The sequence below is a fragment of the Sitodiplosis mosellana genome, unplaced genomic scaffold, assembly GCF_009176505.1.
Source record: "Sitodiplosis mosellana isolate CC-2019 unplaced genomic scaffold, AAFC_SMos_1.0 Smas_scaffold_6226, whole genome shotgun sequence".
Classification (NCBI taxonomy): Eukaryota; Metazoa; Arthropoda; class Insecta; order Diptera; family Cecidomyiidae; genus Sitodiplosis; species Sitodiplosis mosellana.
The window spans coordinates 20,924,535-20,951,595 of record NW_022601467.1 but is presented as its reverse complement, the minus strand read 5'-3'; the positions used below and the strand labels follow the sequence as shown (position 1 = coordinate 20,951,595).

The 27,061-nt window shown below is 38.2% G+C and overlaps 1 protein-coding gene across 1 annotated transcript in view; it reads left to right on the top strand.

The window, feature by feature from the left end:
* Positions 1–27,061, top strand: part of LOC129578841 (uncharacterized) — a 125,666-nt gene that overhangs the window by 89,472 nt on the left and 9,133 nt on the right. Inside the window, exons 11-15 of the mRNA XM_055468023.1 lie at positions 3,945–3,984; positions 4,059–4,155; positions 5,338–5,415; positions 12,272–12,411; positions 26,976–27,051. Of these exons, the coding sequence (XP_055323998.1) occupies positions 3,945–3,984; positions 4,059–4,155; positions 5,338–5,415; positions 12,272–12,411; positions 26,976–27,051 (431 nt within the window). The remainder of the gene's footprint in view (positions 1–3,944; positions 3,985–4,058; positions 4,156–5,337; positions 5,416–12,271; positions 12,412–26,975; positions 27,052–27,061) is intronic.

The following is a 27,061-nucleotide window of genomic DNA, read 5'->3' as shown; positions in this document are numbered from 1 at the left end:
ATTAAGGTATCGCCCGAATGTAATTCATTGGCTTTGGTTTGAAAACGGTACACATATATATATACGTTTTACCTGCAAAGTACACAAAAACCGACTGCGAGAAACTGTTTGCTCGCCTTCATCGCTAAACATGCGTTTTCGCGTTAAATCTACCACAGAACACACATGCACACCGAAAAATAAATATTACCACTCCATTTGTGAGCTAGTATGAAGCTTCAAGGAAGCGGGATAAGTATATTGATCTATTAAAGCGTCGACTGCTTTTATATTTACTTTGCATCGTCATGTCTTCATATTTACTCGGAGCAGATCACGGTTTCTTTCTCTCTGTTCTTCTCAGTGCCATATAGTTTTCAGTTGTAGTTGCTCTGGACCGATGTCACATCCGATTATATTGTTCAGTGTGCGGGTAGAGAGGAGCGGTGAAAGAGAGATATGAAGATAGGGAGGACGCAATAGATGAGCAAACGATCCCGAAATATGAAACGATGATGAAAATACTGTTCAAATCACACCGGCAACAGCCATAAATGATTCTGCACAACACACTTATGCGAAAAATGGCTATTTCAGCGGCCTTTGGCGTTTCACTTGCCGTTTTCTATTTCCAAATATTTTTTTTTTCATCTCATACGCTCTATTCTCCGGCTTTGTGACATTCAACACTAGTGCGATGTGTGTATACCCAACGGAAAACAGATAGCACAAGCATAATGTCGGCATCAAGTAAGAGAGAGAGCATACGAACAAAAACACGCACACAGACAAAGACCCGAGATGTAAATTCAATAGAAGGATAAATCCCATCCAAGGACAAAAGGCGTACGATGTACATTTCGGTTTTGTAGCAAATGCAATAAACTATCAATTTTATATGAAGCTTTTTATGACCACATTTTGCTTGTCTGTGTCGGTGTCTGAGATCGATGCTCCAACATATTTTCCTGCAAAAATATATTGAATCCTTTCGATACACACACACACATACAACATACCGATACGGAGATGAGAGTTGCAGAAAAAATATGTTGAGAAAAAAAAACCACTTAAGCCAAGTGAACTCACAAATAGTGTGAGCATAAGAATGGTAAACGATACAAATTCCCCGTACGAATTTCTGTGTGGAAATGCTGTACGTATGAAGTATGTGTTCGTGTATTTTGGTCCATTATCCGAAAATTTCATTATGTGTGAATTCCGAACAATATCTAGAAATCGATTACAAATTCCGGTGAATTTTTCAATCAACACTTGGCTATCGAATGGTTTAATGTGCATTGATATTAGGTTAACCTTAAAAGTTTTCAATTATGAAATTGGCATCTAAAGCTCTAAATGATTATCTGGCCTATTTTATGCACACATGCACATACATACACACATACGAACACATAGCACTGCATCATTCATTTGAATCGAGTGCAATCAATTAGCCAGTGAATATTGTGAACAGTTGCCATCATAATGAATAATGTATCAATTAAGTTGAAAATCGATTCGATTTAGTGATGGAAAATAACTTTATGCCTCATCGAAAATGGGCACATAATTTACGTCATCACACTATGGTATGCTGTCACAACGGCCATAAATCAACACACAGGTCGATTGCTGAAATCACAAAAGAACTCTAGCAATAAAAATAACGGCAAAACAAACGGATCTTTCAAACAAATCTAAATCTCTTTCGGATTTTGCTTCATGAATGAGTTGCCCAATATCTGCCATGTCCATGTAAAGTGTATGGGTACCGTGTCGAGAGTACACAGAAACACACACACACACACACACCATTATATCGCGAATAGAATTTCCGTCCATAAGCAAAGCTATGAGCTGGAACTGTGTCAAAAATGAGGTGACGAAGAGAAAAGTGGAATGATTTTCCGTGTTCAACGATAAAATACAGACATATATCATGTTAATACTATCTCCAGTTTTTCGAGAGAGAAAAAAAAGGTAAAACGTTTTATTTGAGCGCACCAAGTTTATATATGCATTATGCATTTTTCGCAATTGCGCGTCATCGAACCGCGGAATTTGCGGCCGTGGAGTGAATTTTGAAGAAGCGTGAGCGAATATGAAAATGACTGACACGCTAAAGTGAATAAGAAACAATGGCAAACGAAAAAAAAAATGAGCGAGAAAATGTTTGAGGTGGAGAAAAAAAATGAGCGGATAAAATCGAGCAACCAACCAGCCAATCGTAAGTGTCATATGCAAATATATGTATGGGTATTTGTATGAAACACATAAATTGGTTGCAAGGTGTGACTATGCGGTATTGTTGGTTGTTCTTTGGTTTTTGGTTGAGTATGCATTTTTGCTCTGTCGTTCGTTGTTTTTTTTTTCATCTCCTGATCCCCCATGATATATACATCGTACACGTTCGTTCATTCAAACTTGAAAACGCATCACATCCAGCAATAGCCGTGCTTTCCCTTTCCTCTCTCTCTCTCTCTCTCTCTCTCTCTCTCTCTACCTCATTTTCACTTGACAGCTCTCTCTCTCTCTCTCTCTCACGTCGTGGCCGTAACGGTGCCCGTATTACATGTATGCAATTCCTCAACTTCTACGGTAAAGATTGTTGGGGTAACTTAAAACACTTTCATATGCTAATGAAAAAGTTTGTCTATAATTTTAAGTTTCTCTGCCTTTTTTTCTGCAGTCGACCTTTACCTCTTTTTTTTTCTCTACAAAAGTCTCACTTCTGTCACTGCAATATTTTTTTCCCTTACCAAATGTGATGATGTAATATTCTGCACCTCACCACAATCATACATACACACATATACAAAAGAACGAGAGACCTATATCAGATCGAGCCTTTTCGACTTAACGACGTCATTTTTTATTATCCTAATAATCAGCAAAAGAAATCCACTAAGCAAACATGCATTTAACGTATGGTGTATGCACCCATATATAATCATTGGGTGCAGAACTCGTGTATCATTCGCACGCATTTAGACAAACACAGAAATGCACCGGTAAAATGCAATAAATGTTCTTTTGTCATCTTGAAAAAGAGTTGCAATGGCTTTGGACGAGTTTTTTTTCACTATTCTTCTTCATTTTAAAAGCATGTGCATGTATTACGCTTATGCGACGAAAGCGTATATGGTGCAATGGATGCTTTTTCGTTTTTCATTTGTGTGTGTGCTCTTTCTTCTTCTTGTTTTTTTCTCTGCGTTTTGTTCTTTTCGAAAGTTTTGCTCGATTCAGTTTTTGTTCCTTATGAAAATTGAAATGAGAATCCATTACATATTTGCGGTTGCTGCAGTTGAACGACAACGACGACGACGTTCAAAACTGCCATTTGCACCGTGAGTTGATAATAATTTATGATGAAAAATCAGACGATGCAAGCAATCACACGGTTAAAAAGTTAAAGAGACGATCGAAAAATTTGAAGTGCAATTTAAAATTGCAAAAAAGAAAGATTGAAGAAGAATAAAGAGCAAAGAGGAAAAGAAACGGAGAGATAGAAAGAGTCAAAGTCAAAATGGACCGACCAAAAACTTATAACTGGAATAAAATTTATGATTTGTGACGTGAACGATATCCCACTACATAGCATTAATTTCCAATCAAATAAATGATACGTAATTTATCGCTTTTATTGTGACACAAGCGACTTTTGTTGAAGCACTCTTCCGCAATTTTTCGCTGAATTGCAACTTGAAATGCCATCTGATTTCATTTTGTATGTTGCATTAGTCGATCAAATGATGAGTAATCGAACTTCTTTAGCTTTTGTGTTTGTACTTGTGCTTGGGTGTCTGGAAACTTTTGCCACTCTTTTTCTATTTATACGCATATATACGCTCGAAACAAAAACCAACAAAGAGCAAAACGAAGCGATGAATCAGAATAAATTTTCAAAGATTAAGCTCAATTTGAATTGAATTGAATGTTTTAAATTGTTTTTGCCATTGCAGAGGAATGCGTGATTGATCGATGCGGCCGATTTCCGTGCAGGTTTGTATAATTTTATTTCTTTTGAGATTTATTTTGTTTCCAATTTTAAGTTAAAATATTAATAAATTTTTCAGACACGGTGGAAAGTGTTTGCCATCCGACCAAGGAGCGATTTGTCTGTGCCCGCTTGGATTTGGCGGTGATCTGTGTGAAATGAGACTCGACTTACAGGTAATTTTTCAAATTAAATTCCACCTTAACATAACATTGCATTCAAAGTGCTTAGCACATTTTCGACATAAGATTTGCCAAAGGCCAAATCCATGTACAATGTACAGCGCTGGATGCTCAGATACATAGCCTTCAAAAAGCATCATCGCTGATGACATTTATAACACAAACAACACTGAAATTCAATTTTCAACAAAATGTTGCCGCATAAACGATTCACGGAAGTCCTATTAATTTTCAACTAAGTAAAACTATTAAACTGTCTCGTTGATATTTTGGAATCTTTGGCGCAAAAATGTCTGTCGTCGCTTCGACGATTAGAAACAATTTTGCGTTTTATTACATCCGAAGTTTAAATGAGAGCGGACGAGTGCTCTTGTGAGTGAGTGAATGAGTGAGGGAGAGATAGATCGACGTGGAAATGGAAAGAGCTTGATAAGCGGTCTGAGTTGGTAGACGGTAGAGCAGATTGTGCTTCAGACCTCGTCAAATATTGAAAAGAGATGGTTTTATTAAAGCGTTAAGTGTAACATGTATCCATAGATGATAATTGGCCCAGGTGACTTTGCATTTGCGTCGTTCGCTCATACACACACATATTTCTCTCACTTTGGTTATTCATACAAAATTCATTATATGGCTTCGGTGGTATTTGGAGCATCCAATAAACGTACGTAGGGTTCGGCGCAAATGTACATATTTACATCAATTTACTGCTACCCGTCCAATATCCGCTCAAAACTCATATTCATAGCGTCGCTCATTCTCGGGCCGGCCCAATTCATAGTCAGACAGTGCCAGTCAGCCAAACGCAAGCACTCTCTCTCTCTCTCTCTCTCTCTCTCTCTTCGGCCTTTCCCCCGTTCACAAACTCACTCATTCATTCGTCCGCTCTGTACCAACCATTATTTTGTGTGTCTATACACACTATCGAGACTGCGATTAGTAATAGTAAACATGTTTCACATTCGCCTGTGCTCCGAATTGCTACATTCTCACATTCACTCTGAAATTATGCTTGTGCAGAGAAATCGGCAGGCAAGGACGTCAGGATTGACGAGCACAGCGTACGCCATTCGAATGAAAATGTCATCAGTCATCAGTCATCATCTTCACATACATAAAATATAACCAAATATCAAATTTCGTATTCTAACTATTTGTTCGTTTGTTCATTCGCAGGTACCGTTGTTCAATGGTTCATCATATTTGCGATTCGCTCCATTGGGAGACACTGCATTAATATGGCTTGAGTTGCAGGTTGGTAATTTTTGTCAATTTACTTTTCACTTTTATCACACATATACTACTAGAGATAGGCATGCTGCGAAGTGTGCCCCGATGCTCTCTCATTCGGTCGCTCCACGATAGCTCGCTCACTGTGTCGGGACGCACAAATGAGCCATTTTCCCTCAGCAGTCGGTCGATATGCGCCAATGTGTGAGCACCACTGATACTGCTCTTCTGGACTATTAGTACGCTGATGCTGCGGCTGCTGCTGCTGTTGTTGCTGAATAAAACAGAATTTTGAGTTCGGGCTCTTTTTTTGTTCACATCACTTTTGTTTGTTGGCTGCTGTTGTGCCGGTTTGATGGTCCTAATGTTGTTGACAGATTACTTTCCTTCTCTTGTGCGCCTATGCGATAATTAAAATAAATACATGCACTGGGATATTTGAAAAATGGTGCAAATTGAATTTTCGGTAATCCACTTGAAGAGTTGGTTCCATAAAATATACTTAAAGTGCGCGCCATGCCATCACTCTCACTCTCATTCTCATTCTCTTTGTTTCTCTGCTATGCCGTGCATACTACGATAGATAGAAATGTGCGTCGTTGTATATGTGCATATAAAAAGAATGCCCTGGCTTTGACATTGCTGTCGCATGTGTAATTTATGATTCTCAAATGCGTCTACATGCAGTTCAACTAAATTAAAATCATTTCTATTCACCTCACGGCATCAAGTGCCATTGCCCGTGCCGTTGATTACATTCGGTGATGACGAAATAACTGACGACAGGCGATACCAAAATCGAATCAACCGCCGACCGTGTAAAATGACAAAACAACAACATGCTTTATTGATGGTGATGAAGAAAGGAAAAATTAAAAAGCACGCACGTTGAATGGAATCTCACTTAAAACGGAATTTTCGTAGCGAAGAGCCTTAGATTAAAAACTGATGTGATTACTGTGTCATCTAGAATAATTTTTAGTAGACGTTCTAACATAGGTCCCCTTTTTATCATTTCTATCGCTCTCTCTCTCTCTCTCTCTCTCTCTCTCTCTCTCTCGCTACAACGATGGAATGGAATGTCAGACTAGGTTATTCCACCCACAATTTGTTTATTTATGCATGTCGCTTTTGAAATGGACTCTTCGTTTTTCGTTGGATATCTTTTTCTGTTGCAAAGCGCAATTTTAATAGAGTTACTTCTTTTTGTTTCTCCGTTCGGTTGTTTCGCTTCGGAAAATGTGTCAATTTTTTCATCCGTTAGTTGGATTACAATGCAAGAAAAAAAAAACACAACCGTTGTAGAACAGAACGGATCGAATGACACAAAGAAAAGGGGAGCGAAAAAAAACGCGAAAAAGGGAAAAAAACTGAAGCTAAACTAAGTAAAGGTCCTAAATAAATGTGTCGTGAAGTTCCTATAAGAACATGACCTTTTTCGAATTCAACTCGTACAAAAGTGCTCAAACTGCGAGGGAGAGAAAGGGAGAGCACAGCTGAAATGGAATCATTATATTCTATTCGAATCATTTCATTTTTACACTCAGTTTAATATAAAGACAGATTTACACTCCCGCACACACACACACACACAGGACGTACCACCGGAACATTTACGTCAATGGTCTAACGTGTATATATGGCGTTACCTCTGTGAATAAAAATTTACATCGTTAACACTATCGCTGGAACACCAATATGACATCGTAATTTACACACACTCCAGCACGTATTATTTGAACAGTCGAGCAAAGAGAAAGAGAAAGAGAAAGAAGGATGGGGTGATGAAGGAGACACAGACCGACTGTGTAAGGAACAGAAAAAATGCCGAGTCGAAGGAAAGCAAACGCGAGAAAGACGTGTGAACAATGGCCCTTTGTGAGCGCGTGATCTGTGCCACAAACGAAAAAAGGGCACAAGAAAAAAAAAACACACACACACACACACACCGAATATAACGAAAATCGAAATGGAGGAAATCATGTAGATTTCTTTTTCACTTCGCACCAAATTCGAGTGCATGAAGTGGCAACGATGAGCAACGCTGCAAAATCTCTGTTCACAACATTGCTATGACGAAGAAACTGGTCCAAAAAACTTGCCAATGTACGCAAAATACCGAGAAAAAAAGAAGAAAAATCGAAAGAAAGAACGCAGCCGGACTGAACAATCGAATGAGAGAAGAAAAAGAAGAAAATTATCGAAGATGAACTCGGCATACAATACGTATTTTATTTTGAATTACTCGCACGAATTGCTTTGATCTAATGGTTGCTTTTGTGTCACACATACGAGACGTTATTCCAATTGGCGATTAGGCGTTCTCTCATCGGCAAATATTATCCACAATTATTTTCTTATTTCTTACTTCAGTAAGCCGAAGGCAATTGATCAAATGCGACGCGAAGAGAAAAAAAGAAGGAAGCGCACGCTCGCACGCTCGCACGCTCGCACATGGAATCAAAGCGGAAAATACGAATGAATCTGTTATAAAAAGTAAGCGATAGATGATGAAGAAGAAAAAAAACGGCATCAGCAACGTCGCTTATTCGTTTTGCAGAGCTTTGATTTTGTTTTGCTTTATTTGCGCAAAAAGGCAAAATCATTTCAAAGGCAACCCAAAACTTGAATGTAAAATCGGATACCGGTAGATAATAATAATCGTTGATCTCAGACTTTGAACTCAAACTTCAAACCGTGAGTGTATCCGCATCCAGCATTTTCATCGTCATCATCATCATCATCGTCGTCGTCGTCGTCGATTCAATAACCCCCAAAAATCGTGTTCACCCTTTTCATTCGCCACTTATGTACTCTATCTATCTCTCTTTATTGCTCCTTCTCTCTCCTTCTATCTTTCTATCTGTCGTTTTTTGTGTGCAGATGCACTTTCCTCCGCATCTCAGGAACAATTTTTACAATTTTGCCACCAGAATCAATTTATTTTGCAGTTCGACTTTTTTTCGGTTCTCGATCTTTTTTTATGTTACTCGTCTGTATCTTTTTTTATTTTATTTTTTTTATTTGTTGTATATACAAGTCAGTCAGTGTTATACTGGGATGTTGAAAATGTGCGCATTGTGTTGAGATTGTTGTGAGCGAGTAAACAAAGCAAAGCAAAGCAGCAAAAGAAAAAGTTTTCATATAAAACACTCAGTTGCCAATAATATGTGCTATGTATTTTTATCATCACAATCGAACACAACACACATCTAACACACATCTCGCCCAAATCGGCACATCATGGTGAGGCCATTTCTTGTTCCTTGGAGTGCTGGCGCTTGTATCACAGTAATTGTATCTCCGGAATTTGTGCGAGAGAATGAGTATGGGAGAGAGATTTTGCGGGAGTTGAGGATCGCATCGAATAATAAAAAATACAACTGACACAGAGAAAACCCTCAGTCTCAATGCATTGTGTGCAGCATTCTCCCAACCAACCAAGCAACCAACCGACGAAATGAATGTTACGAAAAAGATATATGGCCGCTACAATCTCGCATTAATGAAAAAGCAGAGGAAAAGAGTAGAAAAAAATATCCTTTGTGATACTGCCACATTGCTGCTGTCGCTATACTGTGTGCAAGACACACACACACACACACATACAAGCACAGGCGGGGAACGCTATTCTTTTCGCATTTGCCATACTAATAGAATTTTGGTGTGACTTCCGCCTTTTATTCTATCAAAAGTTTCGATTTAAAAACACAAAACAACAAGTGACGGAATGACATGTAAATGGTTTTTCTTTACGAAATTTGTAGTCGGATCGTTGTCTAAAACAATGCGCGCACCATTCAAACTAACGGGCACACATATCCCACTCTTTTCAATGGCATTGCGTTCGAGAAAAATGGCAATACACACACATATACACAAACAGAAGAATAGAAAAAAAAAAACGTATATATATATTGTATAACACCCTTCGGTTACAACAGTTTCAAACGACGACGGCGACGGTGGTGGTAGCAGCAAGCAAGTAAGCTAACGCTCCACACAAAAAAAAATGAGACAGCTTGAGACTCGTGTGATGTAACCAACAAAGCGTCTGAATTACCAACACCAGAGTACATAAAAAAAGTGCAAATCTGCCAAATGTACTACTCTCTAAACTACAACAAAATCGAACAGGAAGTGAACATCATTCGAAAAGTCTACACCCTGTGCTTTGGTAATATTGAGGTGCCGTGTGCTTCGGTTCTTTTTTTTTCGTCCGTTCGTTCGTTTGGTGCCAGATTTGCTTTACCCTTTTTAAATGCGATTTGTTTCCATCATGCCTTTCTTCGGGCACATTGCAAACGAAATTGCAATAAATCAATTAGAGCTTTTCGTCGCGTTTCAATTGAGATACGCACACACATACACAGAGCACAGTACAGCACAACAGAGCATAAGAAACACACTTGACAATTCCTTTCCAATTGTGCCACTCTATCGTTCATCCGGTCGGTCTGTCCGATTCAATATGTTTTTCAGTCGTTACGATGAAATTCATGCTAAGCTCTATGCTCGTACACAACATCAACATCTCTAACTTCGAACCCCGATGAATTCCCGTGACGAAACCGCTCAAAAATGGATGAGCAGAATTTTGATTCAAGCAAACCAAGCAACAGCGACACCAGCAAAAAAAAGGCATCACACATACAAAAAAGCGAAGAAACGAAGAAACGAAGAAGAAATCACATTAAAAGCGAATTGTCAAAAAATGATAAAGTTAAAGTGGATAACAACGCTTCGACAACGAATGTGCAACATCACAAATGATACACCACACGCTCAACGCGCGTGAACATTGCCAACGAGAGACAGACAGTGAGACGATGCCAAGGCATCAATGTAATAGAAGCGAAATTGGTAAATTCAGTGACAACAGCACAGTATCAACAAGCAGAAAAAAAGTATGCACAATGTTTGCACATTGCACAGCCGACAAAAAAAAATGTATGCCATTGAAGAGAGGTGAAACAACCTAACTAACCAACCGCCGGGAGAAGAGAGAGAGAGAGCGGGGAAATATATAAAAACGAGAATGAAAATGACTCAAATCGCAGAGTCAGGTAAAATGATTACACGGCAATTGCAAGAACAATATGCATCGAGACGCACAGCATCGAGAGTATGGTGGGTTTATATTTATGTGATGTGTGTGTGTGTGTATTGCTATTGCTATTGCTGTTCACTTTACAGCGCAAAACATGTAAACTGTAATAAAGCCGGATCGTGCGATATCGTATTCAATGAAAATTTATTGCCGGAACCCAAAATTAATTTTCATAAACGTAAAACGTTATTTTATTCGATTTTATTTATGAATTTTCGTATTTATATATTATAAATTATCTCATGGCATAAGTGTTTTTGTCGCCCCGTGCGCTCAAGCTGCACTTTTTCCTGTCTCTCTTCCCCTGTGGTGTGGGAAATGGAGCGCTGGTCTGGCGCTGAATTCACACACACACACACACACACACACACACACAAGAGGTAAACCATGCAGAAAGCTTTCATTCTACCGCTAGTGGTTCGCGCTGTTTTTTCTCTCGAAATTGAACGCTGTTGCATGTTTATTTGAACTGTATTTGGTGTTGTGGTGAATTATGCGATGACATCAATATTCGTTGGCTGAAGCATATGAAGTGGAAAATCACAGCGCCGGTTGTAATAAAATAATTATTTTATTTCATTTGTGTTATATATGGCAATATGAGTTATATGAATCGAATTATTCTTTTTTTTCACTTTCATTTGGTTCCATTCACCTGAGTGCATTTGAGAGCGATAGCAAATGCGAGAGAAAAAGAGAGAGAGACACACACACAAAGAAAGACGGCTTAAATATCGGATTCAATCCTAATTAAATCAGAAATTCATTTTATTTCATTCCATTCATTAAATTATGTTGACCGTTTATTTCCCCGTCGATGCTCAATTCAGGGAAAAATTCATAATTGATCGTTGCTACTTTTCGTTTTTTGTCTTGATCTCACTCTCTCTCTCTCTCGTCCATCTGCTCTGCAAAATATATAACATATAAATATAAAATGAAATCCAGTGGACATGTGGTTTAATTAAATCACTTTTTGATCGGAGCACACAACACGCGCATATATGCAATATAAAACACATCATGATGAAAGCGCATTTCATCCGGAACCAAGTGCACAAACACCACCGTACCCACCCACATGCACATAGGTTGTATGTGGAAAGTGATTCAGATGCAAAACAAGCAATATCGGCACTTCATGTGAGAGCCGTTGTTTGCTGAAGAAAACAGCTCAATTTGACCAACTATTAAGGATACTTTGGATACGCTTCGATCAAATTAATCGGATGACGTTTTCATCATCAAATATTTGAACTGTGTGTGGCATTTACTCAATGCATTGTCTTTTACTTGAAATACAACAACAACAACAAACTACCCTGGCTACGCTCGGCGAGAACGAATAATGACTACAATTTCGTTTAATGTTTATTTTAAGGAACCGAATGGAATTAATTCACACTCACAACATATTTATGGCAAATTACAGTTAATATTTGCCTTTTCTGTGGCCATTAATATGACAACGACGTATGTGTTTTTCTCTCCGATCTCATCAAGCGCTAGTGTTTGAAAGTCATTAAGTAAATGGTGGAGTTTCTGAATAAATGATTTTTTTTTTTTTAAATTCCTCATTTTCTCGGCTACGGATAAGCACCAGGGAGAGAGAGAGAGACAGAGAGCGAGCTAGAGAACTAGAGAGCAGGAGAGCGATATGGAGAGAAAGAGAGAGAGGGAGAGAGAGAGAGAGCGATAGGGACATACACGTTAAGCCTATTAAATAATAAATAACAATTTTGCATTTAACCGTGTTGTTTTTAATTTTAGATAATTGTTAAGCCACAATCCGAAAATGGGCTGATTTTATACAGTGGTCATCACGAGTATGGGGATTACATATCGCTGAGCTTGAATAATGGATTCGTTGAATTTGCATTCGAGTTGGGAAGCGGACCAGCTGTTGTCAGGTAAATACTTGCATAAATCTTTTTTTTCCACAAAAATACAACTCCTGCTATTAAAAGTATGGCACTTTTTTTGCTGTTGGAAAAGCAAACTGTGCTTCCCTCTTTTCTCGTGTTATTTTTTTTAACTGTTCTGTTTAATTTAAAACAACAACGAAAAAAGACGTGTATGTACGGAAATATTCCCTTTTTCACATATCAAATTATCGGTGAATCAAAGGGATTGTAACATTTACAACATCGATAGCAACAACAAAATTGATGGTGTTACTTGTTTTCGTTGTTGTAATGCTTATATGTGTAGCTTGAATGCATGTGCAATTAAGCGTTTACTGGGGAATTATTCCAAAATTACAAGTTTCAATTGAAATTGAGATAAATGCAACAGTCGCATGCAATTTTGAAAAGCATTTAAATGCTTATTTGACGAGTGAGAGAGGGAGAGAGAGAGAGCGATGAAACACAACAAACGAGAATTGAAAAATATGCGCAAATGTGGAATGCAGTTTTTAATCCAATTTATCGACTCCTCTATTATAACCCTCAGTCAAATAAGTCAAAATTAGTTAATTACAAATTAATAACAGTTAATAACAATTTGAGTTTTTTTAATTAATGAGAGGCAATAAAATTAAGTATGGTCTTTTTTTTCGATGTGGCTAACTTTTTCATTCATGCAATTTTCATCAGTGAATTGTCAACATTGAGATTGAGTAATAAGCCTCGCCACAATAGCCAGTGGAAAGGAATATAATAATGATGATGCAGAGAAATTTATTTATTTATTTAGTCTGTGAATTTTTCAACCGCTTTATTTATGGTAACATTACCGAGAGGCTGTCTGTGATTGCATTGTCACACATGTGTTGCGTGCCGGAGAATCAATATAAAAACATACCCGTAGAACATACGTGAAAATGGTACCGGATCGATCATTTTGCATACCCGGCCAATGTACAATTTCATGTATTTTCACGTTTGTATGCGAGTCACGTTCAATCAATGCAGAAGAAGTCGGATTTGGATTTGATTCAATAGTTTGCTTATGATACGCCGCATCTCATCGTCGGCATTTCTTTGCCAATCACATTGCAAAATCGGTTACGATCCTACTTATTCATATATTCTCGCCAAGACATTTCTGAGATGTGACGACGTATATTCACGTCATTCCCGAACATAGCAATCGTGCAATGTATAAGCTATATGTACGTTTGGCCCAATTAAAAACGATGCATAGTTCAATCACATCAAATGATTTGAGCTGTGCGCTCTGACCGTACGGAATTTATATTTCAGTACACTCACACATACACTCAGTGCTCATGCCATATGATGTGAGCGCATATAACGTACGGCCAAAGCGCACAGCTCACATCATTTGATGTGATTGAACTATGCATCGTTTTTATTCGATAGCTTATACATTGCACGATTGCCATGTTCGGGAATGACGTGGATATACGTCGTCCCACCTCAATAATGTCGTGGCGAGATTATATGAGTAAGACTAAAACTTTTTTGCATTTGAGAGTTTGAGCGCCTCGGCTTTTGTCGTGGATTCCACGTGTGAATACATAGATGTAAATCGCTCACGGCAACAGTCGTATATGCTCATTACATAACTAAATTATATATTTCATTAAATGAAAATGCTATTATTCAAAAAAGAAAGCGCACAGACACACGCGCGCATACTTTTCTTATTGCGAATAATTAGAAAGAAATATAAAATAAGCTCAAATGGGACGAACGTAATAAGAATGGTGGTACACACACATACAAAAAAGCCATGCTCTTTTTGACGACGTCAGTTCCAACGTTTTTTTTTTCTTTCTCATTATCAAGTGACAAACGTGTGCTTTTAATCTATAGATTTGGTGATTTCAGTGGAATCGCGTGAGAACCGATTTCTATTTTCGAGACCGCTTTGATATGGAACATTGAGATAGAGAGCGACTAGGAAAGAAGGGCATGAGGCAGAGAGACAGTAAGAGAGTGACAGAGAGAGAGAGAGAGAGAGTGAGTGTTGTTCAAATTTATTTTGCGAGCGGGAGATTCTCCAGCCATATGGCATCCGTTCATGCAACAGCGAGCCAAGAAATATAATTTTTATTGTTCCATCATGTGGCTTTTGAATGAAATTTTCACATCTGAATGTGAAAGCATGCTCCCGACTCCTTCAAAGTACACACATACACATATTCACACAAGTAAGATAAAGGGGGAAGGGATGCGTGTTGCAGAAGGCTAAAATAACAAATGCCACAGGAGAAAAACACATAGCAATAGAATGAAGACTGTTTTCCTCACTCTCTATTCTTCTTCTTGTTTTTCTTGCTGGTGCCATATTACTCTGTGCACTTTGAATGTGTACCTGGCAACACAGATAAACCCTGGCACATAAAAAGAAACCGAATCAAACAAAATAAAGAACGAAGCGCTAGCGAAATGAAGACAAATTCGCAAAAGACTAAAAGGAGAGAGAGAGAGCGAGAGAGAGAGAGAGAGAGAGAGAGAGAGAGGGTGAGGGTGTGAGTGAGCAAAAAAGCGACGAGAGAAAGTTATAAATGAAAAGCCAATGAATAGTAGCATCATTTTGAATGGTGAGAAGTTAAAAGATGAACGTCAAGAAGAACAAGGATAAATTCTTGGAAAAAAACGAATCGCCATCCAGGCGTTGGCTGAACAAGGCCATTTTTGCCATTAAATATATATGTTGATTTTGATTTATCGTGTTTGGCCTCCGTGACAACCATCATTTGAAAGTACTGCGACAAGCTAAACGACGACAAACACGTTTAAAATTTTATAAAAGTCGAAAATATGCCTATAATTTGTGATTCCAACACGAACCATTCGTGCCTCTGAAACATGACACACTCGCTTATAAGAAGGCACCGTCACAGAGACATTTTCTAAATTCCATTTCGTTCTTCTTTCATTTTATCTTTCACAGCGATTGAGTGTGTGTGTGTGTGTGTGCGCGCTTTTTACTCTTCAGAATAGGAGCTAGGTTTGTTCTCGATGCGGAGTTGTTTTTCTTCTCTTCTCTTGTTTATGGCATGTATGTTGTTTTGCGTTTGTTGTTTCACCATTTCGTTGTGTGAGATAGAAGCGGAAAGCGATAAATGGGAAACAGCAAAGAGAGAGAGAGAGAGAGAGAGCGGTTTTATTTTCGTTGCAAGTCAAAGTCAAAAGAAAAATGGACAACTTTGCGCGCCCTTTGAGTACATCAATATAATGGAGTGAATAACAAAATCAACACTTTGTTTGAAATTGCAATCGCTTTTAAGCTTTATGTATGTGTTAGTGCTATACTCGTGTGTGTGTACCACCGTTTTTGTCGGTGTTTCCGTGCGATCTGTATGCACATTAATTCACTTTCCACGAAATGCCATACACACGAGCTACAATTTATAAAGACGAATGCGAATGATGGCAAGGATCAAGTGACAACACAAATCGAAAGTGAAAAATGTTGCACTGGGTCAAATGTCGACCATTTTAATTTTTCCGCTCAAACGCAATCACAAAAATGCACTCACGAGAGAAAAATCTCGACAAAATGCTTTCATTATATTACCTCTTTTATTGTGCTGCATTGAGCTGTGGAGAAAAAAGAGAAACGCAGAAAATATATGGTGTAAAAAGGAAAGAAAACACCGGAGTGAACAACGGAACAAAAACAGTTAATCAGCAAATTGTGAACACCAAATAGTTTCTCGGCACGCCATTCAATTGTGTGCTCCACTGAATTAGTATATTTACATGCTGCAAATAATCAGTTGACACGTTTGCGTCATTCCATTTTATATAACTAATTTTTTTCGCTCGCTTTCTTCGAAATATCACCTCACCACAAAAACAGCACAAACGAAAAAAAAAATAGTTGGCTCAACTCATGCGTGTATTTTACTGCATTCTCAGTTTGCTGCATATTCACACATACTCGTTCATTCGTAAAGAGAGAGAGAGAGAGAGAGAGAGAAAGGCAGAGGGTGGAAGCAATGGATTTTAGTCGAGCCAATTTGCAAAAGGAATTCGCTCGTTTGTGGTTAGCTTGACAGGCACTTATTAAACAACCAAATGAATCGTACGCATGCAGCTAAAATGTGCAAATATTTGACTTTCATCAATTGGATAATTGATATTGTTCGTGAACAAATCCAATCAAAAATAATTGCATGTCATAAACTTTGAGCGACATTCTATGAGTGTTGGCATTTAAACAAAAAACGACCACAACAATAGCAAACAAGCAGAAGATAAAAACACAAAAATCGAGTCGAATGAATTACGGATTATGAATTAAAATGAATATTTTGCATGTTGAAGTTGTTCGTTTAAATATGAAAATCGGAACAATGGTTATCATTTTTTTTCCTTTCGAAAAGAACCTATTTCAGCGTGTTTCCACGAAAAGTCTGAATAATAAATTCGATTGCTTTTTTTTCTTCGTTTGATTTTGATTGTGGAGCAAATCTTCACAAGTCGTTCATTAAAATTTCTTTCACCGTTAATGGTATCGTCGCATGGCTGACATAATTTTCAACAAGCAAATTCCATTTCAAACCATAAACGTTCAAGATCAGTATAGTTTACAGTCAAATGTGCAGCCAGTACAAATTTGGTAGTGGGCAGAGTGTATCACTTTGGCAACAGCCGCGTTAGAGCTGAGAACACTATCCTTTCCGTTCGACATGTCGATTAAATTACAAATCTGGGAAGGGACCCCATGCTGCGTATAAATAACACCAATGGCTGACTTGTATTTATGTGCGTGGTGTGTGCGTGCGTGTGAACAAGAATGAACATAAAAAACGCTTAGAAACATTTTGAAAGGAGGAATTCCAATTTCACAAATTAGCACGAGTGCTTCGTCTCGTCCCGTTTTTTTTCTCTCTCTCTCTCTCTCTCTCTGTTTTCTTTTCTCCTTTTGTTGAAATGTTCATACGTACTTAGAAGCAGCTTTGGCGTTCGTTATGTGAAAACATTATGAAAATATGCGTGCATGAGTAATCAAGAAGATACCCATCAACTATCAGTTATTTAGTCAAAAAGCTCACTTACATCCATTTTGGAAGATTTTTGCCATTTGTGGGGATTGTTTGCATGTTCTTTTTTGCTTTCTATTTTACCATCATTACGATCTACTTCTCTTTTTCTTTTTTCAATCGTCGTTATCGTTTTCGTCGTCATCATCATCATTGCTAGTTCAAATAGACTCAAAGTATTATGTTTCCATTATGAAGTGAATAAACAAAGCTCGTGCTAGGAAAATTGAACGCCTTTTCGGACTTCCTTTTCGAATTTGGTCCGTTTTTGACATTCTATTTATCTCGGCTGACGTAGTCCACATTTGCGTATGTGGAAATGAATGTGTCTTTGAGAATCACTCACTCCCTTTTTCCATTTTCACAAGAGAGGAAAAAGAGTACGAGTGGAGTGATATAGCCATGCTTTGAATTTTATGGCACGTTCAGTCATATCCGCATTGCATTGTACGCCATATTACGACGGTCACCGTTTCAGCGTTCTTCGGTGAATGTCGTCAGTCAAGCGCGCATATATACGCGCAAAAAACAAAAGAAGGGGGTTTTCATTGAGTGTGTACGCATAGTACCGCATTCCAAACTTCAAAGAAACACGCAATTATGAACTAGAAATGCATTGTGCGCACACAATACCACTCGTCTGTAGTACTTCGCCGTAAGGGCGATATCGCTCAAAGAATATTTGAATATCAGAAAGCAAAAATTAAAATGTAAATTTCAGTACACTTGCATATAAAAAGCGACTGCCGCTTTGTCATTCCACTAGAGCTAAAGCTTTTTTGTTGCCTCTCTCTCTCTCTCTCTCTGCATCCCCTACCGTTCTCCCATCCACTCATACACTCTTTCGGTCGTTCTTTTTTTGTTGGTAATGCCAATTATTTCGATGCTCACGTATGTGGGGTGTCGTGGGTGGATTCAATTTGCGTGGCATAGCGTGATGTTTCAGCTGATGCAATAAAAATAGCTTAGTTGCTACATTAGAGGTGATTGTCGTACTTGTTATAGTAACTCACAATGTGCTAATAAAAGAAGTGCTGCGTAATAAAATGAAATTTTTTAAAATAAAAACGAAAGAAGAGAAGAGAAGAGAAGAAAGAAAGTAGAGGAATAAAGAAAACCATTCCAGAGAGTGAGTGTGAGTGCGTAGATTCGTAGTTACTACAATGTCTGTCATCGCATCACTTGCTTCATATTTCGTTTCCTCTTTTCCGACATCTACTTTTTGTCACAATCATATTTTCCATTCCGTCTGCTGCTGCCGTCGTGTGCGAGTATGAGTGTGGGTGAGGTTTTTTTCTAGTTCGCAATTTTACCCACCCAGCCTGAATCTTTCTCGACTTTTTATTTTTCTTTTTTTTTTGTCATCAGCTTTATTTCCCTCGTTCGATTCGCCTTCTCTTTCTAGCAGAAAGAACGCACCCTGTACGTTCAGAAAACTTTCAGAAAACGCACCATACGTAGCAAAGGTGTAATATAGTTAATTGGATTTGTAGAGATGTGAATATGAAACAATGTGAAACCAGTGATGGTTTTCTTCAGCTGGCAACCTTTTGTCAAACATAACAACGAACGCTCTCTTGTCCTCTCTCCTAATGAACAGGGTATGGGAAGGGAAAAAAAAGAGTGGAAGACAGAGGGAAAAAAGCATTGGATAAATGAAAGAACAAAATGACTACGTCAGAATAAAATGCCATGAAAGTTTAAGTAGAGTAAAAGTAGAAGCAGTAGCATCGTCCCATATCCCACTGTCATATACCCTCATTTTTCAGATAAAAAAAAGAAAATTAGCCTCTGGAAAGATGCACATAACATTTCTCGCAGAAATATCTCCCGTTTTTTCTGCCATTTGATTCCATTCGGTTTATACTCATCATTTTCCTTGTTTACCTATTTCTTCATTTCGGGCTGTCGGCCGAAGTGTGTGCATGCAAGGTGCTGTTAGTACTGCTAAATCGGCGTCTCCGATACCGTCAACGCTGCCACTACCGCCGTTCCATTCACATTTTATAAAACGTATAAGCACTTTTAATAAAAGACTCCGTTCGAATGACATAACAAAAAGTTCAATATGGCCGCACTTGTACAATCGAATTCACTGAAAATAAAACGCAGCTTTCCGCGTTCCTTCGTCGCATATTTTCTTCAGCCGTTGAAAGTAAAAAATATGGAAGTGATTGTCGACGAGGACGAGGACGACGACGACGACGACGACGACGACGACGACGACGACGATGACGACAACAACGTTAGACAGAGCCTAACGCGTATGCTGAGCACAAATTTGGCACTGTCATTTGCATGCAACATGACTTATTCTCCTCACTACGTAATATTTACTATGTATCCTCATGCAATGGCTCCCCTCGAATTTCAATTTCACCTATTCTAGTTGTCGCTGCATTTTGACATTGCGATTTCACCGGTGACTTGATTTTTGTTTTCATCTCTCTCTCTCTCTCTCTCTCTCTCTCTCTCGTCAAATGCGACACTACGATCTTTTATCACATTTTATTCACATAATATTGGTGGAATTACATATAATTTTTATGCGCATAAATTGTCATTTTTTTCATGATTTTCAAATTGAATTTATGTTGGAAGCCATGCATCGTTTGCTTTTACCATTGAAACTCCATAGTAAATTAAATATCGTGATATACGTGAGACTACGTAAAACAATTTCATCATCACCTTTCAATCGGAGTGTGTGTATCTCTCTCTCTCTCTCTCTCTCTCTCAATGTGTGTGTGTTCGCTCTCGGTAACGAATGTGACGAAATGCCTCCAACACAATATACTACTTTCAATACACAGAGAACAAAAAACGGCTACAAATGCATTGTACAACGACCAAGGTGAGAAACATAATGCTATGAATGAACAAGTGAGTGAATAGAAAGCATAACGACAAATTCCAAAGTTGTCATGTTACTAAAAGATATTCCTGAACAGCGCACAGACACTGGCAGTAGCAGCAATAGCATTTGAATAGAAAGAGGAGAACGAAACTGAGTGTTCCCTTCACAACGATCAGAATAAAAGCGCAACAAATCGTATTCATGTTACAGTGAATAGAGGAAAAAGAAGAAGACGAAGAAGAAGAAACACCCGTCTGTGAATGTACATTGAATTGAAAACAGTTGTTCGTATCGATCGTCGAACGTTTTATATCGTACGTATTTACGATGTCTGCTGCCAACTTGCTAATTTACTGGTCAGGTAAAACATGATTTATGTATTTTCAATTTCACAGTAAATCTACATAAACCATTAAACCAAACCATTGAACCAAACGATCGAAATAAAGCGAAAAAGAAAAAGGAGAAGTAGAAAAAATAATGTTAACTTTATGTTGAATATATTGTTCTATAGCTAGACATGTATAAAATACATTGGTATTTAAAGCAACATTTCTCCACCAAAATGGTCGGCTATTACATCTCTATACAGTAAAATACATTGCTTCGAGTCGTACGATCGATAATTCCAACTAAAATGCATACCTATAATTTTTTTTTCTGAAAGCGTAAAAAGGAAAGTGAAACATGGAAAAGTGAAAAGAGAAAGAAAAACGTCGTACATCTGAAGAATTACTGCATATTCTCGTGCATTGGTCTTTTTTTCCACCCCATTCGTCGAGTATAGTGATTATCATTTCTAGTGCTTTTTCGTTAACTCAGCAGATTAGCAGAGTAAACTTTTTCGTTTGCATTACGAGAGAACTGCCGTCCTTTAGCCATCCTTGTTCGCGCTACTGCTACTTTAACTTTGGATAAAAGCAATCGATTTTCATTATTAAATTGCTTTTATGAAGACTTGCATACACATGCGATGACTTTGCACTGGAATACATGCGATTCATATCAAACTTTCTTTGCACAGTGAATTAGCGAGGCTAGGGATAGCGAGTGAAAGAGAGAGAGAGAGAGATAGAGAGAGAGATAGAAGAACGCTTTAATACTTTCGTTTTGGTGTAGAAACCTCTCTGGAGGTTTTACACTGCAGCTGCGTCTAGAGAATTGTGTCGCGCTTGCGATACAGTCCATGAAGAGCGGTTTTAACGATCTGCGACCACTGCCATCGCCATTCGATGCAGCTGATAATATTCGGGGCTAATTCAAGAATAATCAAAAGTTCAAATTGCTCTTGAAATCTCAATAATCAAATTAAACAATTAGGAAGCGATAAGCGTGTGAGGAGCAATGTTGAAAATGTTCCACACTGTTCCAATTTCCATTGCTGCATCTCGTTTGTAATATCCCCTGAAAACCAAGCCAGAAAGTAGAAACGCCCGAATGTGATGTATGGAATACATATTATGGATCGAAACAATATCAGCCACATTAAATTGCCGGCAGTAGTATATCGTTGTGTGTCAGTTCGAGCTCGTCTCTTTCGATCTTGTTTGGCAAATGAATATTTAATTCACATATCATTGGGTGTAATCGGGCATTGGGTGTGATGTGTTGCATGAACTCAGCCACCATTGCATTTGGCAATTACAGTGTATTCGATTCGGTTGCATACGAACCATATTCGAAGCTATGCACAAATGCACATAACCAGACCGTGAACTGTATGACTGACTGTGTGCATGTATGTGAGTGAGAGAGAGGAAAAGTGTAAGCCATATTTATTAGTGATGCCATATTTGGACGATTCAATAACATAAATCAAAAATTTAATCATAAAACTTTTTTCCGCCTCTGTTGTGTGCCCGTGTTTTTTTCCACGGCAATGTACTTCTTCACTCACACTTCGCTTCGTATGAAGTACCATATGCGCTTTCGTATATGTTTGCATTCACAGAGAACCGTATACATTCTCTTTTTTTGCTATTTCTCTTCTCCTCCACCATTTTTCCGCTTTCTCACACTTTTTCGGTGCATATTATTTTTTTTCTCATTCGTTTCGAATATTACATATTTTTTTGTCGCTGTGGTCAACATTTTGCCACCAAGCTTTCCCAATTTTTTACGCTATTTCGTTTGTAATTTTTGAAATATTGTGCACCAAGTAGTTTAAAATGAAACGACATAAGTTTTTTTTTCCTACTTTCATTTATCTTGTGCCATCATTATGCAAGTGAGTGAGTAAATGACAAGGGGCAGAGCAGTACTAGAGTAATTCTTCTAGTCTAAAGTAATTCTGACGTCAGAACAAATCAGGAGGAATTACTGTGAATTATTTCAGAATTACTTTGGACTAGAAGAATTACTCTAGTACTGCTCTGCCCCTTGGTAAATGAGTATGAGTAAATATGCATTTTACATGAGCCAAAGCTGTAAGCGATAGACTGGATGCATAGCGCCATAAGCGCCTGACATGTCTGATTGTTGTCTATCTTCCTCTTGCTGTGTCTGACTTTATATGGCTATGGTGCATTTATTTACTAGAGACAATTTTGTTGCTATTCAATAAACCTGCGTTTGAATATCTATTGATTTTATGTCGAAATCATCATAATCTGTACACTGTTTACTGTTAATATTAAGCGTATGACATTTTCCAATGTGCGTGCATGTGTGTGCGTGCGCCCGTTCAATCATTTGCCACATTTCGTCTGTAGTACAGACTGTACACACATACTCACTCACACATACACTCACTCACACACTGATGGATCTCCATTTATCTTTTACCGGGGCAGAAAAAGCGATGCAGTTCCGTTAAACCGGAATCATTTGCATCACATGTGGAAATTCGAATACATAAACATTCGGTTTTTCAATCAAAGTTTCGTCGCTTGCATAAACTTTGCAATGAATGCAATTCCATTCAATTGCATGTGACGTGCATATAAGCGTGGTCGAGGGGCCTGTGTGCACATACCAATTTTAATCATTGACATCATTTTAGTTGTTGGCCTTGTTATTTTTGTCTTTGGGTGCTGTTGCTGCGTTTGATGCCATTTCCGTTACTCTATTGCTGCACACACACACACACACACACACAAAGAACAACCCGTTGTTTCTGGCCATTCTGGAGCATTTGCATAAATAACTACTTGCAAAATGATTTCATTTAATTTTCGTTGCATTCCACTCTTCTGCTGCAACGATTTTTCCGTCGACTAAATAGCACGCTGCTTTTTCTGTCCCCCTTTTTCTTTCTATCTCTGTCTCTTGCTGACACTGTCTCTCTATATCGCTGTCGTCGCAATGGGACTTGCCATTAGTACTGGGTTGTATTGTGTTTTTCCGCAACTTCGATCATCAGCATACATGGTTCGCCGATAGGTTTGTCTATCGCACATATTCATTCGCATATCGCTAAAGTGGCAGCCACCACCAAAAATACTTCCGCAAGAAGAAGACTCAACTCGATTGCATTGCACATACACTTGTATATATTCATATATACCTCTGTGCAGTGACGCAGCATACCCAAAGTCAATAATAGAGCGTTGCCAGAATGAGAACGAGAGCGTAAGAAGAAAAAAAAGATATACACACACACTCCCACCAAGTGAATTCGAAGATTGTAAGTGGTTCTTTCATAACTTTGAAAGACGGATTAGTTGGAAACTTTTCAGCGAACGAAAATTCAAACATGCATTCTTACTTTAGATATTCCTTTTTTTCTCGTTCATTCGTACCCTCACTCTTATTCTAGTCTTTCTCTTCCACTGTGAGTGTATAAGAGATGAGATTCTTTTAGATATTTTCCTATCGCTTTTTTCACATTTACTTTCGTTCATCAGATCTAGTACACACACACATAATGCCGAAAAAGACGGACAAACATATCCTCAATCAAAGCCAAAGATATCCAAAATGAATGCAAACGCAGAAAAAAAGGCGATGCCAAATAATAAAGCACAAATTCAAATAGAAAAACTTTGTTGGGTTTTTTTTCTACCCAAGCCCCTGAGCACATATACATATACATTCGAAAAAAAATTTCAACATTTAATTTCCTGTACTTTACATTCGAAGCTTACTCACGGTAAAATCGACAAATAAGCGCCAATTGAACTTAAAAAAAATAGCTTGAAAAAGCAACAGCAGCAGCAGTACAGTGTTGTAGTGTAACATTGGAGCTGACGTACGCATTCATAGTGAATGATATGTGTTTTCAATTCAAATATCGCTGAATTTCGTTTCGCAATAATCTTTTTGTTCCCCCATTTCATTTCTCTCTCTCTCTCTCTCTCTCTCTCTCTTTCGCAAAATCGAAAATTGAATATTCGGTTACTTCCGATTGCAAAGTTGGTGCGCTTTTTCGAAATCGTCGATGCTCCTCATTTTTTTTTATGTACATAGACAATCATCGACAAACGATGCAAATACGAAGACGTAGTAATTGGTGTCGTTAGGCAGAAACGCAGATTATATTTAGAGAATGAGTGGCATTCGGTAGAATAAACATGAAAAGTTTTTTGCCTGGAATGTATTTTTATGCGGTGTGGAAAAATACTGAAATCCATTGAAAAATGAACAGGAAAAAAAAAGCGAAAGCGACAGGCCCAGAGAGGACAGAGTGAGAGAAAGATGAAAGTATGGGTGTGTGTGTATGTGTGGGCGGAGGAGTGTGTCGGCTTTTTAAAATGGCATGTAGTGGATGATGATGTGTCTGGAAATGGCATCGATTCAATGTTTGATGAGGTCTTCATAATGAAGTTTATTCCATCGTATTTGGCTTATGCAAAGGATTAAATATACTCTATCAGTTCTCGTCGTTTTTTTTCTTCCGTTCGAAGATTATGATTTCGCTGTGTGAGTTTGTCTGCACTTTTGCGTCAGATTTCATAATCTTTTTCGATTGAATGAGAGAAAATTTCCGCCGAAATGCCGGATATTGCCTTATCCATATGGAAAACTAAAGGAACACAGTTGAGATTTATTTTTAATTAAAAATGTCCGGTAAATGAAAAATGTGTGCGCATGAAGTTGAACGACACCCAAAATGTTGAATCACTCAACTGCGTCAAACGCAATTATTTATATGACTGATTTTGTTGAATAGTTGGCCTGTGGGAGCACGTGGCCCAACTCCATCGCTCGACACACACACACACACACAAACATTCTCTCTGTTTCTGGAATGTTTGTATGTAGTCATGGGCCATATCGTTAGTCGTCGCAATTCATTCCATTCAAATTGGAACAGATTAACCAAATGGAGTCACCATTTTAATTGAATCGACCCGTAAATTATCATCACAACATTTTTATTTATATCGTTCGAAAGCTCATGCTCTCTACCATATTCCACCTTCTCTTGTTCCCCCCCCCCCTCTCTCTCTCTCTCTATCTATCTGTTTCTCACATACACATACGTTGCCGCTCATTCTCGCAAAGGTCAAACTGAAAATGCCATACCGCTGCGTATGACATACCGAACTTCCGAAATTGCCGACTAACTAGAGAACTAGACACAATTTTGTCATTAAGGCCAAAGCTGTATGTTTCTCGCTGCATGAACAATTTCCAATTCAACCATATCGAAATCGGTCTGCTCAAAGATTTATGATGCGGCAAACGTGGCACAAAACTTCAATTGGTTTATAAATTTGAATTCAAATTTAGTGAATAATTCAAATTCGATTCGTAACACGGATAATAATAATTGATCGAAAACGAAAATAGTTGAAAAGTTGTTGAGCATTTTTCGGCCCCGTATACAATCTATTGCCACCAATATTAATGCCATACGACCAACCTCGAGTACAATTCAAGTATATTCGGCGTGTGTATGTGTGGCAATGGCATTATCCTGGTGCGACTACACCCATAACAAAATATAAACTTCTCGTTGTTATTATTTTGTATTTATGCTGTTGTTCCAAAGTTTTCATATCTGCTTTGTTATCGTTTAACTTTTCATTACCCCTTCAGCAGCCTCGTATCCATCCGATTTCGTGTACGTTCATTCGTTCGTTCGTTCGTTTTTATACGTACGATTCGAATCAAAATGCTTATACAATTTGCATTTTTTGTCGCCTTTTGCTTAACACACTCATTTACATTTCCTAAGCACATTTTGCAACAACATTCTCACAAAACTCACCGGTATACCGAGCAAGAATCATTTGGCGTCAAATGCCTACCGCTTTCGTAACCATGATGCGGAGCCAAAGTAAACGTAATGAATGTGAAATGTCGCTAGAACAAAAAACGTCGAATAGACGCAGAAACGAATGAATGTTCAATTCAAATATGACTTCCGTATGACGAAGCCAAAAAATTACAGAAAATGAAATAAATTATTTCTAAAACAACAATCATCGCAATCATCGGCAAACAGTTTATTTTCCAATGTTTTTCTTTTGATTGTGCCGAGAAATGGTACTCGGTGATGAAAAACCCAGATAAATTATAAATTAAAATTTTCTATTAAATGTTAAGATTTCGCACACGCACGCAAACACACACACACACACACACACACACACACTCGATGCGATCAGTGCGATGTGGGTGAGTGTGCGCGCGGGTACCGAGTGACAGATTTTCATTCATGGCAATTCTAAAACTTTTGTTTTGTTCATCTTTTTGCCGTTTTACAGGAGCGAATCACCGCTGAGCATGGAACAATGGCACATCATTCGAATCTCACGAACGGCTCGTTTGGCAGTTATGAAAGTAAGTACAG